Source organism: Phyllostomus hastatus, unplaced genomic scaffold (assembly GCF_019186645.2).
Source record: "Phyllostomus hastatus isolate PE091 unplaced genomic scaffold, TTU_PhHast_1.1 phas_contig_209, whole genome shotgun sequence".
Lineage (NCBI taxonomy): Eukaryota > Metazoa > Chordata > Mammalia > Chiroptera > Phyllostomidae > Phyllostomus > Phyllostomus hastatus.
Genome location: NW_025333735.1, coordinates 16,158,474 through 16,175,436, shown reverse-complemented (window position 1 = coordinate 16,175,436; position 16,963 = coordinate 16,158,474). Strand labels below are relative to the sequence as shown.

Genomic DNA, 16,963 nt, shown 5'->3' with positions numbered 1-16,963 from the left:
TAAATCTAATGGGAGGTGAAATGTCCTCTGAAATAATGTGTCATTCATTGCCTTATGATAGTATTTTTTTTCCATCTGTTATAGGTCAATGCACAAACTGGCCCAGCTGGAAAGACTTGACCTAGGCAATAATGAATTCAGTGAACTGGTAAGCAAATGCATTTTCTAAACCTGATAACTACACCCCAGGAGAGTTTTCTTGCTCTGTCTTTGTAGCCCCAGGTATTTAATCAACACATTTGCAATTGCATTTTCTAAATATAAAAAACAAAATAAAATCTGGTGATTAAAGTAATTGTTTAACTCAATAGTAAGCCCCAGAGAACTGGATAATACTAGGATTCGCCAAGTAAAGGGGCATAAGCAAATGCAGATTGACAGTTTTGAGCACCAAAATCTATGTGGAAGACACCATGTTTGGTGTGTTACAAATGTTATCTCATTTCGTCCTGCTTTGACATGTTGTTATGTTAACTTTATGGAAATGATCTCAGAGCAGTCACCAACTTAAATGCTTTACTGTGGTTGAACAGGAATTAATCCAAGACTTACCTCTAAGTCTATACTTTGAAGACTTTCTGCCTTAGAGGCTTCTTAGTAGAGAGGAGAAGTCAACCATCTTCAATTGCTAATTGTACTGAAAATGTCTTTCCAGTGAACACATATTACCACCTCACTGCCATCAAAATTGACCAAATTTTGAGTGCTCCCTTCAGGCTTGTCTTCTTTCAAATTTGTCTGAAAACGAAAATCTCAAATGCAAATTAGAAAACACATACCCCTTTACAAGCATATCCAGCTTTCTTTATTTAGAATTCTCCCACTTGAACATCTTCAAATTTCAAAAATCCAATTCATCTAAAATGTATTTTATCTATTTTTTAAATTAAAGCATTTAAGTAATCAGCTTTTCCATTTTAGCTCTGTTGCTAGCGATGTGACTGTGTGTAAACTGCACAACCTCTCTACACCTCCTTTTCCTCTTATGTAAAAGAAAGGTTAGCATGGTTCCTCCCTTACAGGGCTTGTGAGAGAATAAATGAGATAATGCAGGTACAGCCCTGGAAAAAAGTGATTCCCAGTAAATGTCTGTGTACAGGGTGACAGTGTAATTTACACAGCATATTGAGTATGCAAAGAAATTAGCTTCTACTCTGATCATACCTAATCTGGTCATTATCCCACCCTCTATTAGACATTTAATGAAGGTAAAAACTGACTTTTATTTTTCTGTGATTAAAAGTTTAAACTGCTTTAAAAACTAACATGATCCCTTTAGGTTGTGCTTGCCTTCCTTTGCATAAAGGTTCAGTCTCTCATGGGTCCTCTCACCTCCCCTGCTTCTCTCCTTACAACGTAATTGGTGAAAGAGCAAAGAAGGCTATGGGTCTTTCTCTCCCCTGAGAACAAGGGACTCCCTGGCCTCAGGCTGCTTTTCAGAAGCTCTTTGGGAGCACCTGTGCTGTTCCCTGGGCTGCTGTCTGCAACTGGTCCAGTCTCCTGTGTTAAATCTGCAGTTCTAAAGCTGTTGTCAGTTTTGGGGGTCAGGCAATATTCCCTGGGAGCACTGGCCATTTCCATCTTGCTGGCATTGCCACTACTCAGCTCTCATTGGCTGTAGATACATGAGTCTCTGCTCTGGCTTCCTTCCAGCACCAGGTTTAGCAGTCCATCCCCTGGTTTCTGTTGTAAAGGTGCTTCACCAACCATAACTCCTATGGTGGCACTATAGCCAGTACACATAGGCTGTGTCTACAAGATGTGCAAAATGACAGAAGCCAAGTACAATGTTCAGAGCCTGCCTCTGCCACTACATCACACTGCCAAGTTTGCCCTGCTTTGTATGCATCCAGAGTTGTGATAGGGCAGCCTGCAAAGTGGCCTCAACTGGAAATTATAAGGAGAGCGCCCAGTATATAGTCTAATGCACCTCTGGCATTTTTAAAAGTAGATAAATATTAATATAGGGAGAGAGATGAGTAAGGATAGTAAATAACAGATGGTGGCAAAACTAGTTAATGCTGACAGTTTTAAAATTAGTTGTTAAGCTATCTATGCTTCTATGAAGAGATGTAGCTGAAAAAACAGACAGTGGATTAAAACAACTGAGGCTTGACTCAACTCCATCTCTGGCTAGCTGGGTACCTTTGGGTTTGTAGCTCACTCTCTATCCTCAGCATCTTCTTTTGTAAAATAAGGGTATCAATCTCACCTACTCCATAGGCTTTTTGAGAGGACTTTATGCAACAGACTCAATAATAAACATTTAATACACAGGGTCTAGCCCAAATAACACCCCCTTTTATTTCAAAATCTTTTATTATAAAATCATAAGCAAGTAATTCTGTAACATAACAATATCACACTGAAGCACATCATATGACATTTCAGGTGAAATGTTTAAGTTAAATCTATAAATTATCACACCAATATTATTACCCTACCAGCCACACTTACCAGGCATTATTTCTGCTGGGCCCTGTATGTTTCAATTAATTTTGATTATGTAGGTATATATATATCAATTTGCAAACTTTTCATTTGGATAATTTGTGAATCATTATTTTACTATAAATATTTAGATCAACAAAAATGAATGGACTATATTTATCTTTTTAAAATAGACTTACTAGAAATAAAGTTAAAATGCATGTATTTTAACTTATGCTATGTGGTTACTAAGAAATCATCTGAGCAGAAACTTTTTTTTTAGTTTTTGAACTCTCAATATTCTATACTAGTCACAAAATAGTCTCTTTTTAATTTTGTTCATTTACCTAGGACACTTAATTTGATAATACACAGTTATTTGGAGTGGTGGGGGGAACACAATTATGAAACTTTATATTTCTAGTGTTACTCACTTTTAATCAAATGTCTAGCTTCTATTAGTCATATGTATGGAACTAGCTATTGTTTCTCTGACAATACAACCTTTAATGAGAAAATAAGAGAATTTGCTCTGATAAGAGGCCTCTAGAAATAATTTCATATGGAGGAAATAGAATTAAATTCTGTTCTGCAGCTAGATATTGATGCCTGGGAGATTACTATTAGATGATTCATTTTGTGTGACATGGTAAAGAGACAGATGTGGAGAGAAGATGACAATAAGTTAATTTTGTTTAAATCTTAGAATATGAAAACCTAATAAAAAGAACAAAAATGTGTTGCTTAAGAATCAATATAAATATCCCAAATGAGATTTGAAGTTGAAATATCTATTTAAGGATGCCTTTGCTATAATGAAAAATTCTAAACAGAAGGCATTATCTTATCTTTCTAACAGGAGTAACCACCAGAAAATACTGGGGAAAATTCTGAGAACGTAGTAGATTCTTAAAGTCTTTTTTAACTGTTTCTTTTATTTCTTACTCTTATCAATATAAAATTAAAAATGTTTATTTTTCAAAATTTAGAAAGTTAAAAGATGTATAATATAATAGTAAAAGTCATCCACAATCTCATCCCCTTATATAATCATTATTAATATTTTCTGGTATATTCTTCCTGCCCTTCCTCCTCCTCATTTTCCTTTTATGCGATCAAATGTGTATTATTTGGAGCCAGGTCAGAGATGCTACACTATTAGGTTGATTTGTGCAGTTAAATAACATCAATCATTAAAAATCATCTGTGTACTCAGTGTAGAACAGCCTTCTAACTGTCACCTAATGACCTGGAACTTCCCAAAGTCACAGAATGGTCAGGGCCACTAAAACAGATTCAGTCATTATCCCAGGGCCCAGAGCCTTATGGGAGGTATTTATTTCTGGTATATATAGATCTACCCAGTGCACTAAGAGTCCCTATGAGTCCTGAACAGAGGAAGAAAAACCAGAGCACCAAAATGGAGCCTGGAAAATGGAGCTGATTGAGCAGCAGAGCCTGGAGGATAAAGGGGTCAATAGGTGAAACAGTGTGAGGCCCTAATGACTGACCATCCCTCTAACTTAGCCCCAGCTTCCAGCTCCCAGCATCTCTCCTCTCCTCTCCGCACTAGAAAGGAGAATGCCATGGCATGCAGGAAAGTGTCACATATAGCCCTTAACAGCAGTGCTATGGGACAGTTCGTCAAAAAAGTTAGTCAGGAGAAGCAAAATAAGAAAGTTTTCTGCAAGCTAGAAAAAGAGAAGATCTGGGTCCAGGGCAATGAATAACAGACTGCAATGTGGTCCATGTGCCATTTAGGGTTCAGCCATCTATGAGAATGTGGGCAACAAAGCACTGACAACAGAGCAGCAATAGACAGTGGGAGAGGAAGACAAGGAGTACAGTGGTCAACAGAGGAGCATTTCCTCATTATGTTCTGTGGGAAGTTCCCTTGTCTCCTCCACCTCTCCTCCCCACCACAAAGGGAGAAATTACTGCAGAGGAAGAGCCCAGGGCAGGCTAGACTTCTTGATCTCCTGCAAGGGAGGTCAGAGGAATGAAATTTGAAATTTCACTGTAGCTCTGGCATAATGCATACTGGTTATATGTTTTTATAGAGATGTTTCTATTCACCAAATTAGAGTATGAAATCTATTTTATATTAATTCATGATTATCAAGATCAAATAATTAGATTCTACATAAGCATTATTAATTATAAGCTTTCTCCACAGCTGAATTAGAAAGGCTGTCAAATAATCACCAAAAAATAGATAGTGAATTAAAACTCAAATTTATGAGAAAATAATGAAATCAAAGAGACTTGAAATTGTATTATATAAAATTTGATACATTTAAAGTAATTTACTTAATGCATAACTAAGTTACAAAACAATAAAATGTATGCCTATGAACATCACCCATCCTATAACGCTATCTGTATGTTCTGACTTAATTTTTCCCCATTCCCAGATGTGACTACAATCCTGAATTTTGTTTAACCTTCCCTACATTTATGTGCATCTCTAAATATTGTATTATTTTACTTTGCTTGTTCATAAGCTTTGTACAATATGACTATACTGAAACTTTTATTTTCTTCATAGATAATAATTTTTGCCCAGTTATTTTTATTACATTGCTGCTATGAATATTCCTATAAGGGCACGTTTGCAAGAGTTTATCTAAGGCATGTATTTAGAAGTAGAATTTTCTGGTCATAAATTGTGTACATATACAACTCCAAAAATAATGCTTTTCCTCCCACCCCCAAGAAATAGCTGCACTCATTTGCCAGTGGTGTGTAAGAGTTCTCGTGCTTCACATCTTCACCCACACTTGACATTGCAGGACTTCTCATCTGTGTCAATACAATGGCTGTACAGTAGCACTGTCTTAATTACAATCTTAATTTGCCTATCTCTGATTTCTAATGCAATTGATGATTTTCCATATGTTTGGGGCAAATTGAATTTCCTCTCCTGTGAAATACCTGTTTATGTATTTTTGCACATTTTTCTATTGGTTTATTTTTCCCACAGATTTATAGGGATCTTTTGTATATTCTAGACACTGATCTTTTGTTGGCTGTATGTACTACAGATGTTTTTTTTTCCCAGTCTCTGTACTCTTTGTACTTTCTTCATGTTATATTTTGACAACTAGAAGTTCTTAATTGAAATATAATAAAACATGTACTTTTTATATATCTAGCATATTTTCTGGCCTCCTCAATAGGCAAGCAAAATACAACCAGAGACGTTGAAATAAAGAACAAACTGACAGTAACCAAAGAAGATGGGGGGAGAGGGATAACAGGAGATAAGAGGGGAAGGGCCATCAAGGAACATGTATGAAGTACTCATGGACAAAGCCAAAGGGGGTGGGTTCCAGAGTGGAAGGAGGGCATGGGTGGGGCAGGGTGAGGACGGGGGTACAATGGAGACCATTATACTTTAAAAAAAAAAAGAACTTTTTGCCTCCCCAAAGTCAAACAGATCTTTTCATGTGTTTTCTTCTAGATGTTTCAAGGTTTCATTATTCATTGTCAACTTTATATCTATCTGAACTTAATTATTTTACAGTGCATGTATCATATTTTTCTTAACATATTCTCAGTGTTACAAGCAACACTCGTTAAGCAGTCCTTCCTTTACACCTGAATATAAGTGTCACCTCTTAACATAGGATTTTCATATATTCAGAGGTTACTTTCTTCATTGGCCAGTTTACTCTCCAGGTACCAAACTAGTCTTAATTATCAAAAACAATTCATTTTTGATATCTGACAGGATAAGTCTCTCCAACTTAGACACATGGACTTTTCTTTTTAACGTTCAGAGGTATATTTGTTTTTTTAATTTTATTTTAATTGTTGTTCAAGTATAGTTTTCTGTATTTTACTCTCATCCCAGCCCACCCACCCATCCCTCCCCACATCCCTCCCATTTCCACCCGCCCCTAGTTTTTGTCCACATGCTCTTTATATTTGTTCCTATAAACCCTTCCCCTTTTCCCCTGAAATTCCCCTGAAATTCCCTCCCCTCTCCCCTCTGGTCACTGTCAGCCTGTTCTCTATTTCAGTGTCTTTGGTTATATTTTGCTTGCTTGTTTGTTTTGTTGTTTAGGTTCCTGTTAAAGGTGAGATCATATGGTATTTGTCTTTCACCACCTGACTTATTTCACTTAGCAAAATGCTCTCCAGTTCCATCCATGCTGTCACAAAGGATAGGAGCTCCTTCTTTCTTTCTGCTGCATAGAATTCCATTGTGTAAATGTACCATAGTTTTTTGATCCATTCATTTACTGATGGGCCCCTAGGTTGCTTCCAGCACTTGGCTATTGTAAATTGTGCTACTATGAACACTGGGGTGCATAGGTTCCTTCAGATTGGTGTTTCAGGGTTCTTAGGATATAATCCCAGCAGTGGAAATGCAGGGTCAAAAGGCAGATCCATTTTTAGTTTTCTGAGGAAATTCCATACTGTTTTCCATAGTGGTTGTAGCAGTCTGCAATCCCACCAATAGTGCACTAGGGTTCCCTTTTCTCCACAACCTTTCCAACACTTGTTGTTTGTTGCTTTGTTTATGATGGCCATTCTGACTGGTGTGAAGTGGTATCTCATTGTGGTTTTAATTTGCATCTCTCTGATAGCTAGCGATATTGAGCACCTTTTCATGTGTCTCTGGATCCTCTGTGTGTCCTCCTTGGAGAAGTGTCTGTTCAAGTCCTTTGCCCATTTTGTAATTGCATTGCTTGTCTTCTTAGAGTGGAGTCGTGTAAGTTCCTTATATATTTTGGAGATTAAACCCTTGCTGAGGTATCATTGGCAAATATGTTTTCCCACATGGTTGGTTCTCTTTTTATTTTAATACTGTTTTCTTTAGCCATGCAAAAGCTTTTTATTTTGATGAGGTCCCATTTGTTTATTCTTTCCTTTATGTTTCTTGCTCTAAGGGACATATCAGTAAAAATGTTGCTGCATGAAATATCTGAGACTTTCCCTCCTATGTTCTCTTCTAAGACTTTAATGGTGGCATGGTTTATATTTAAATCCTTTATCCACCTTGAATTTATTTTTGTGTATGGTGTAAGTTGGTGCTCAAGTTTCATTTTTTTGCACATAGCCATTCAGTTCTCCCAACACCATTTGTTGAAGAGGCTATTTTTATTCCATTTTATGTTGCTGTTCCCTTTGTTGAATATTAATTGATTTTAGAGACTTGGGTTTATTTCTGGGCTCTCTGGTCTGTTCCATTGGTCTATGTGTCTGTTTTTATGCCAATACCAGGCTGCTTTGATTACAGTAGCCTTGTAATACAGTTTGGTATCAGATATTGAGATCCCTCCTACTTTGCTCTTCTTTCTCAAAATTGCAGCAGCTATTCAGGGTTGTTTATGGTTCCATATGAATTTTTGAAGTGTTGGTTCTATGTCTGTGAAATATGCCATTAGTACTTTAATAGGTATTGCATTGAATCTGTAAATTGCTTTGGGTAATATGGACATGTTGATGATGTTAATTCTTCCAATCCATGAACATGGTATATGTTTCCATTTGTTTGTGTCTTCCTTGATTTCTTTCTTCATGTTGTGTAGTTTCTGAATACAGGTCTTTTACCTTTTTGGTTAGGTTTATTCCTAGGTATTTTATTTTTCTTTCTGCTATATCAAATGGGATTTCTTTCTTGATTTCTGCTTCTGCTGTTTCATTGTTGGTATACAAAAATGCCTTTGATTTCTGGATATTGACTTTGTATCCTGCTGTTTTGCCAAACTCATTTATTAGGTCAAGCAGTTTTTTGGTGGAGTCTATAGGATTGATTTTCTGTGTACACTATCATGTCATCTGAAAACAGTGACAGTTTCATTTCCTCCTTTCTGATTTGGATGTCTTTTATTTCCTTTTGTTGTCTGATCACTGTGGCTAACACTTCCAATACTATATTGAATAAAAGTGGTAAAAGTGGACAGCCTTGTCTTGTTCCTGATCTTAGTGGAAAAGAGTTTAGTTTTTACCCATTGAGTATGATGTTGGCTGTAGGTCTCTCATATATGGCCTTTATTATATTGAGGAATGCTCCCTCTATTCCTACTTTGCTGAGTGTTTTTATCATAAATGGGTTCTGTACCTTATCAAGTGCTTTTTCTGCATCTATTGATATGATCATGTGGTTTTTGTCTTTGCTTTTGTTTATGTGATGTATTACATTTACTGATTTGCAAATATTGAACCATATTTGCATCCCTGGGATGAACCCCACTTGGTCATGGTTTATGATCTTTTTACTGTATTTTTGGATGCAGTTTGCCAATATTTTGTTGAGGATTTTAACGTCTATGTTCATCAGCGATATTGGCCTGAAGTTTTCTTTCTTTGTTGTGTCTTTATCTGGTTTTGGGATTAGGATGATGCTGGCTTCATAAAAAGAGTTTCGGAGTCTTCTGTCTTCTTGGATTTTTTGGAATAGTCTGTGAAGGATAGGGGTTAGCTCTTCCTTAAATGCTTTATAGAATTCTCCTCTGAAACCATCCAGTCCCGGGCTTTTGTGTGTCAGGAGTTTTTGATTACTGCTTCAATTTCATCTGCTGTTATAGGTCTATTCAGACTTTCTGCTTCTTCTTCATTGAGTTTTGGAAGATTACATTTTTCTAGAAATTTGTCCATTTCATCTAGGTTTTCAAATTTCTTGGCATACAGTTCTTCATAGCAATTTCTTACAATCCTTTGTATTTCTATGGTATCAGTTGTAATCTCTCCTCTTTCATTTCTGATTGTGTTTCTTTGAGTCCTCTCTCTCTTTTTTTCTTGATGAGTCTGCTTAAAGGCTTGTTGATTTTGTTTATCTTTTCAGAGAACCAGCCCCTGGATTCATTGATCCTTAGAATTGTGCTTTTAGTCTCTATGTCATTTAACTGTGCTTTGATTTTGGTTATTTCCTTCCTTCTACTTGCTCTGGGCTGTCTTTGTTGTTGTTCCTGTAGTTCTTTTTTTTAATATATTTTATTGATTATGCTATTACAATTGTCCCATTTCTCCCTTCTCTCCCCTCCACCCTGTACCCCCCTCCCACCCACATTTTCCCCCTTTAGTTCATGTCCATGTGTCATTCTTATGAGTTCTTTAGCTTCTACATTTCCCGTACTATTCTTGCCCTCCCCCTATCTATTTTCAACCTACATTCTATGCTACTTATTCTCTATACCTTTTCCCCTCTCTCCTCCTCCCAACCCCCTGCTGCTAACCCTCCATGTGCCCTCCATTTCTGTGGTTCTGTTCCTGTTCTAATTGTTTACTTAGTTTCTTTTGGTTTTGCTTTAGGTGTGGTTGTTAATAATTGTGAGTTTGCTCTCCTTTTACTATCCATGTCTTTTCTTTATCTTCTTTTCTTAGATAAGTCCCTTTAGCATTTCATAAAATAAGGGCTTGGTGATGATGAACTCCTTTAACTTGACCTTATCTGAAAAGCACTTTATCTGCCCTTCCATTCTAAATGAGAGCTTTGCTGGATAGAGCTATCTGGGATGTAGGTCCTTGTCTTTCATGACTTGGAATATTTCTTTCCAGCCCCTTCTTGCCTGTAAGGTCTCTTTGGAGAAATCAGCTGACAGTCTGATGGGAACTCCTTTGTAGGTTACTGTCCCCTTATCTCTTGCTGCTTCTAGGATTCTCTCCTTCGTTTTTACCTTGGCTAATGGAATTATAATGTGCCTTGGTGTGTTTCTTCTTGGGTCCAACTTCTTTGGGGCTCTCTGAGCTTCTTGGATTTCTTGGAAGACTGTTCCCTTTGCCAGAATGGGGAAGTTCTCTTTTACTATTTGTTCAAATATGTGCTCAATTTGTTGCTTTTCCCCTTCCGATTCTGGTACCCCTATAATTCAGATATTGGAACATTTAAAGGTGTCCTGGATGCTCTTAAGCTTTTCCTTGATTTTTTGAATTCTTATTTCATCATGCTTTCCGATTCTATCGGTTGGTTGGTTGATTCTATCTTCCTTCTGGTCCACTGTATTGTTTTGAGACTCAGATTCCTTCCTTTCACTATTGGCTCCCCTCCACGTATCTTCCTGCATCTCTTTTATGGTAACCTGCATCCTTTCATCTAAATTGCACCCAAAATCAACCAATTCTGTAAGCTTTCTGATCACCAGTGTTTTGAACTGTGCATCTGATAGATTGGCTATTTCTTGGTCGCTCAAAAGGATGAGTTTTGGGGGACTGATCTGCTCTGTTGGAAACATGTCTGTCCCTGTCTCTCCTTTTTTTTTCCCCCCCGGTCTGGTCGCTCTTGTTACGGTGGGGGGCGGAGCCTTAGGTGTTCACCGGGGCTGGGTGCCCCAGCCGCTAGATTGTGACATTATATGTGGAGGCGGGGGTGGGGGCGGGAGCGGGGACGGGAGGGAACAATGGCAGCAGTTCGTTCTCCTGGGCCCAGACCCTTCTTTGGGATCCTGGGCCACGAGTTCTGCCCTGGTCCACAATCGCTGCCCCACTGGGTCCGCCCACTGCAGCTTGTGTACTCAGGGATCACCGCTGCATTCTTGCGCCCCGGATGGCTGTCGCGCCGATTTCGTGCCAAACTTTCCCCGACCCCCTCGTGACGCCAACCTGCGCCAGCCCCGTGCCCGCCCAGCTCGTCTTCTCCTACCAGTCTGGATGAACTTCAACTTCTTGGCTGTCTGACTTCCATTCAGATAAATCCCCTATCGGTTCTGGGTGTTATTCTATCTGTAAATTATTGTTGTTCTAATCTTGGTTGTGCGAGGAGGTACAGTGCGTCCACCTATTCCTCCATCTTGCCAGAAGTCAACACCATTCCTGTAGTTCTTGTAGGTGTAGGGTGAGGTTGTTTGTTTTGAAATCTTTCTATCTTTTTTAGGTAGGCCTGTATTGCTATGAACTTCCCTCTCAGGACTGCCTTCACTGTGTCAAATAAGTTTTGGTTTGTTGTGAGTTCATTTTCATTTGTTTCCAGAAACTTTTGATTTCTTCCCTAATTTCATTCTTGACCATTCATTGTTTAATAGCATGCTATTTAATCTTCATGATTTTGAGTGTTTGGGGTTTTTTTCCCTTGGGATAGGTTTCTAGTTTCAGTCACTTGTGGTTGGGGAAAATGCTTGGTACAATTTCAATTTTCTTGAATTTGTTGAGGTTTGTTTTGTGTCCTATCATGGGGTCTATATTTGAAAATGTTCCATGTGCATTTGAAAAGAATGTGTATTTAGCTTCTTTGGGATGGAGGGCTGTATATATATCAGTTAAGTCCATTTCATCTAGGGCATTGTTCAATGCTACAATATCTTTGTTGATATTTTGTTTGGAAGATCTGTCCATTTTTAACAGTGGGGTGTTAAAATCCCCTACTATAATTGTGTTGCTGTCAATATCTTTCCTTAAGTCCTCTAACATTTTATGTATTTGGGTGCATATATATTTACAATGTTTATGTCTTCTTGGTGGATTCTTCCCTTGAGTATTGTGAAGTGACCTTCTGGGTCTCTCTTTATGGCCCTTTTTTTGAGGTCTATTTTGTCTGATAAGAGTATTGCTACCGCGGCTTTTTTTTTTCCTGTCCATTTGCTTGAAAAATTTCTTTCCAGCCCTTCACTTTCAGCCTGTGTAGGTCTTTTGTCCTGAGGTGGGTCTCCTGTAGGCAGCATATGTGTGGGTCATGCTTTCTTATCCATTCAGCTGTTCTATGTCTTTTGATTGGAGCATTTAATCCATTTATGCTTAAGGTTAGTACTGATAGGTACTTATTCATTGCCATTTTTGTACCTGTGTTCCTTTCTCTCCCTCTCTCTCTCTCTCTTTCTCCCTTCCTTTCCTTAAAGCGGGCCTTTAGTATCTCTTGAAGAGCTGGTTTGATGGAGGTATATTCTTTTAGACTTCTTTTGTCTGGGAAGCTCCTTATTTGGCCTTCTATCTTTTTTTTTAAGATTTTATTTATTTTTTTATTTTTTATTTTTAGAGAGGGAAGGGAGGGAAGGGAGAGAGAGAGAGAGAGAGAGAGAGAGAGAGAGAGAGAGAGAGACATCAATGTGCAGTTGCTGGGGGTTATGGCCTGCAACCCAGGAATGTACCCTGGCTGGGAATTGAACCTGGGACACTTTGGTTCCCAGCCTGCGCTCAATCCATTGAGCTATGCCAGCCAGGGCTAGCCTTCTATCTTGATTGAAAGCCTTGCTGGGTAAAGTAGCCTTGGTTGCAGGCCTCTGGTTCTCATCACTTGGAATATTTCTTGCCATTCCCTTCTGGCTTGGAATGTTTCTATTGAGAAGTCAGCTGCTAGCCTTATTGGGGCTCCCTTGTATGTTACTTGCTGTTTCACCCTTGCTGCCTTTAAGATTCTCTCTTTGTCTTGAAATTTTGCGATTTTAATTATGATGTGTCTTGAGGTGGGCCTCTTTGTGTTCCTCTTGATTGGGACTCTGTGTTTTCTGGATTTGTGTGATTTTTTCTCTCATCAACTTAGGGAAGTTTTCCATCATTACTTTTTTAAATAGGTTTTCTATCCCTTGCTCTTCTTCTTTTCCTCTGGTATCCATATTATACAGATATTATTACGTTTCATATTGTCCTACATTTCTCTTAATCCCTCTTCATTCTTTCTGAGACTCTTTTCCTTTTCTTGCTCTTTCTGGGTGTTTTTTTCTACTTTATCTTCCAGCTTGCTGATCCAATCTTCTGCTTCATCAATTGTGCTTTTGATTCCTTCTACTGTGTTCTTCAGTTCAGATATTGTGTTCTTCATTTCCTCTTGGCCCTTGTTGATAGTTTTATTTCCTTTTTCATGTTTATATAGTTTGCAGTGAGTTCATTGTAGTTTCCCTGTAGTTTCTGGTAATTCACTGTGAACTCATTGAGCTTCCTGATAACCATTGCTTTGAACTCAATATCTGATAGTTGAGTTGCCTCTATTTCAAGTAGCATTCTTTCTGAGGCTTCATTTTTTCCTTTCATTTGGGGATTGTTTCTTTGTCCTCCCATTGTTTTTGAGACTCCTCTTGTTAGCCTCAGCTTCTTAAATTGATCTGTTCTGGCTCCCTGGGTTTATGGTATGAACTTCCATGGTAGAATACCTGTGAGATTCAGTGGTGCAGTCTCCTTTGGGTATCCTGGTGTTCACAGCTTCCACCTACTCTTTTTTTGTGATCAGTTGGAGGGGTAAGGCAAAATGGTTTAAGACAGTAAGAGAGTATTCTATGATATTTTCAGTAGCAGCCGGTAGAGAAAAGATAGGAGATCTTTTGCCTATAGTGTTAAATTTGATATTCCACCCAACTACCAACTTTTTAGAAAGGATGGAAAGAAGATAAGACTCTTGTTGGGGAGGGAAGGATTGTGAGTTGGATCTAGAAAGCAGTGAGGTTGTGGGAGGTCAGATTCCAAGGTAAGGTGAGAGTAAAGGATAGTAAATAGATATAGTGTGTGAGAGAATAGAGTTAACCACTACAGTAATAGAGTTCAGGAAACCATAAAGTGGGCTAAGATCTGGGGGGGAGGGGAGTATTGTGTAGTATTTACAATTGTATGGCATATCTATTATTTACAATAATATTAGAGCAACAGTCATATTACAGAATCCATGAGATCTAGACAACAAAAATAGGGAGTATAGGACCTTGAGTAGTGTGCTAATGGAACACAAGTGAAGTGAAAGACAGTTAATTAGCAATACACTATGAATAAAATAACAGGGGAAACCTGTCAAATGATACAATCTAACCAGCCAAGCAAAGAAGACTATACAGAAAGAAGAGGAATACAAAAATACTATTAAAATAAAAGATATAAGAATAATGAAAAAATAATAATACAAATATACAATAACTTGCATGTTCTCTGTAATAGTGAAGTGAAATTTGTCTCACTGTCTCAGCTGTTGCGGTGCCCCCTCTTTGGGTCCAGTTCTGGTCTTTTCACAGTTCCGGGGTTTTTTTGTCTCACTAGTGGGTATTTAAAAAGAAAAAAGAAAAAGGGAAAAAAGCAGAAGAAGGGAGGAAGAAGAGATAAAAGTGGAAAGAAAGGAAGAAGAAATAAAACTAGAAAGAAGGAAAGAGAAGCAAAAGGAATTGAGAGATATAAAAATAATAAGAATTAAAAATTACTTAAAAAAATCAAACAAACAAACAAAAACAAAAACCTCTTGCTGGCTTCAAACTGGCCAAACCAGTTTTCCTGGTCTTGCTGGCTGCAGCAGTCTGAGGGGCAATTGGTTTCACTTTTCTCCCTTCCTATTTAGCACTCAGTCAGCCTCCCAGTACTCTCCCCAGGGCTAGCCAAGCATTCTCCCCAGAGCTAGCCTGGTGCCTCTCCACAGGGCCTTGGGTGTGGGATCTGGTCCTTCTTAAGCACATGCTCTCCCCAGGTTTACAACTGTGGGCTGCGGGTCTTCCACAACACATACTCTCCCTGGGTAGTGGGTACGGCCATACCGCCAGGCCGCCTTTGACCCCACAGCTTGGACATGCACTCTTCCCAGGGCTAAGAGTGGGTGCTCACAGCCCTGGTGTGTTTGCCACTTAGTCCTTATTCCCCTCTCTGCAACTTCAAGCAACCAGGTCTCTCCCGGTGCTGCTCAAACTTTGTTTGGCCACAAAGGGAGCAGTTGACCCAGCTCTCTCCCAGGAGCTCTGTGGCAGACCCAGAGAGTGCTGGGCCCAGGACTGTAGCCTCCCTGGTCCCAGCGCTGATCCCTGGGCCCTTATTTTCCTGAAGCACTCTCCTTACCATCTGATTTTTCAATGTCCACTACAATTTTTGATCTCCTATTTTCATATATGCTGTGGTACTGTTGGCTATTTGCTCTGTTCCTCCATAGATCAGCTACATTTTTCTCCCCTGTGTAGGAGAAGTGGAATCTGCTTCCTCCTACCACACTGCCATCTTCCCTCCCTAGACATTTATTTTTTATATGTATTTTAGAATTAGTTTAGTAAGTACTTCGAAAATAAAAATGTTCTTGTGATTTGATTAGAAATGTATTGATACTATAAGATCATATAAATCAATTTTGATTGGATTGAAAATGGAAAAAACCTATTTTTAAGATACTGATTTTCATTAGGCATCCATATGACATATATTTAATACCTTTCAGCTAAATTTTACGATTTACTTCAAAAAAGTTTTACTTATTTTTAGTTAATCTCTAAGTACCTATATTTTTGTAGTATTATCAAAGTACTTTTTCAAAAGTTATAGTCTCCAACTATTTTGTTGCAAGTGCACAGTAATCCATTTGATTTTTTTTACTTATATCCAGCTACCTACTGAAGTCTCTTAGTAATATGAATAATTGCCCATAAATCCTTTAGAGTTTCTATGTAGTGAATCAAATAGTCTGTGAATAATTGAATAGAAGTAATGTTATTGTCTGATTCTGATTTTAATGGAAATGCATTCATGTTTTGTTATTAAGATTATTTTTTTCTATTAGTTTGAATAGATACCCTTTGTTAGGTTCAGAATATACCTTCCTATTTCTAAATTACTAAGACAATTTATCATCAGGAGATGCCAAACTCTATAAAGAGCTTTTTCTTCCTTTATTGAGGTAATGGCATTTTCCCCCTTCAATCAATCAAGGCTGTGAATTATATAGAGACAGTTTCTAATGTGAAACCACCTTTGAATCTCTGAAATAGATCCAACATGATCGTGTTATGATGATGATCATAACCTTCTATATAAACTGTATTGGGTTCAATCCTGTCTGGGATTTTTTGAAATCCTCACTCATATATGAGATTTATATACATTATTCTTGTGTAATTTATCTGCAAGTTTATGTTTCTCATTAGTTATGGAAAGTTATCAGTACTTATCTCTTTAAATGTCACCTTTTACCTATATGTTCCATCTTCCTACTGTAATTTGGATTAAATATGAACATAAGTACAATGTCATCAGTGACTTAAAAATGCTATTTTATTAATTATTTTGTTTTTTTCCAAAAAAGTAATTAGATAAGGGGTAATTTTAAAATATTTATTTTGTATCCTTAAAAAAAGTATTTTAGACTATACCTGAAATATTTGTTCTTCAGAATTTGAAGCATAAAGGTAGATCATTTCAAGGTATTTTTAACTCTTTGAACTATCTAATATACCAATTACTGACAGAGATATTTCTAAATTATCTTTAATTATATTAGGCCATTCAAATTCTACATTAAAGAACAAAACATAAATTTTAGTAAACAAATACCTGAATGATAGCAACAAAAACATTTAAACAGCAAAAAAGTTATTTCATGTAATAAAAAACACTTAATCTTTTAAAACACAATGCAAAGATGGATTGAATTTAAAAGTTCAGAGAATTCTTCAGGAAATGAGGAGTATCACTTTAACTGGCTCATTTTTAAGATAGTATGTCAAATAGACTTTCTAAAACATTTTTTAAATTCAGCCATTTGTGGACCATATAAGAGGATTTATATTTTATAAAACTCCTTTATAGAAATGCTTAAATTCTTCACTGTACACCTCACCATTTTAAGTTCTTAGTAAGGTCACACATCACAATAACAACTTCTAATCTCAATATTCAACATAAATTAATTTGTGTTGACATTTTTCAC

General features: G+C 37.5%; 1 protein-coding gene across 2 annotated transcripts in view; it reads left to right on the top strand.

The window, feature by feature from the left end:
• LRRC7 (leucine rich repeat containing 7) overlaps positions 1-16,963 on the top strand; it is a 495,696-nt gene that overhangs the window by 306,817 nt on the left and 171,916 nt on the right. For both annotated transcript variants that reach the window (XM_045835283.1, XM_045835282.1), the window contains one exon: positions 85-148. In XM_045835283.1, the coding sequence (XP_045691239.1) occupies positions 85-148 (64 nt within the window). The remainder of the gene's footprint in view (positions 1-84; positions 149-16,963) is intronic.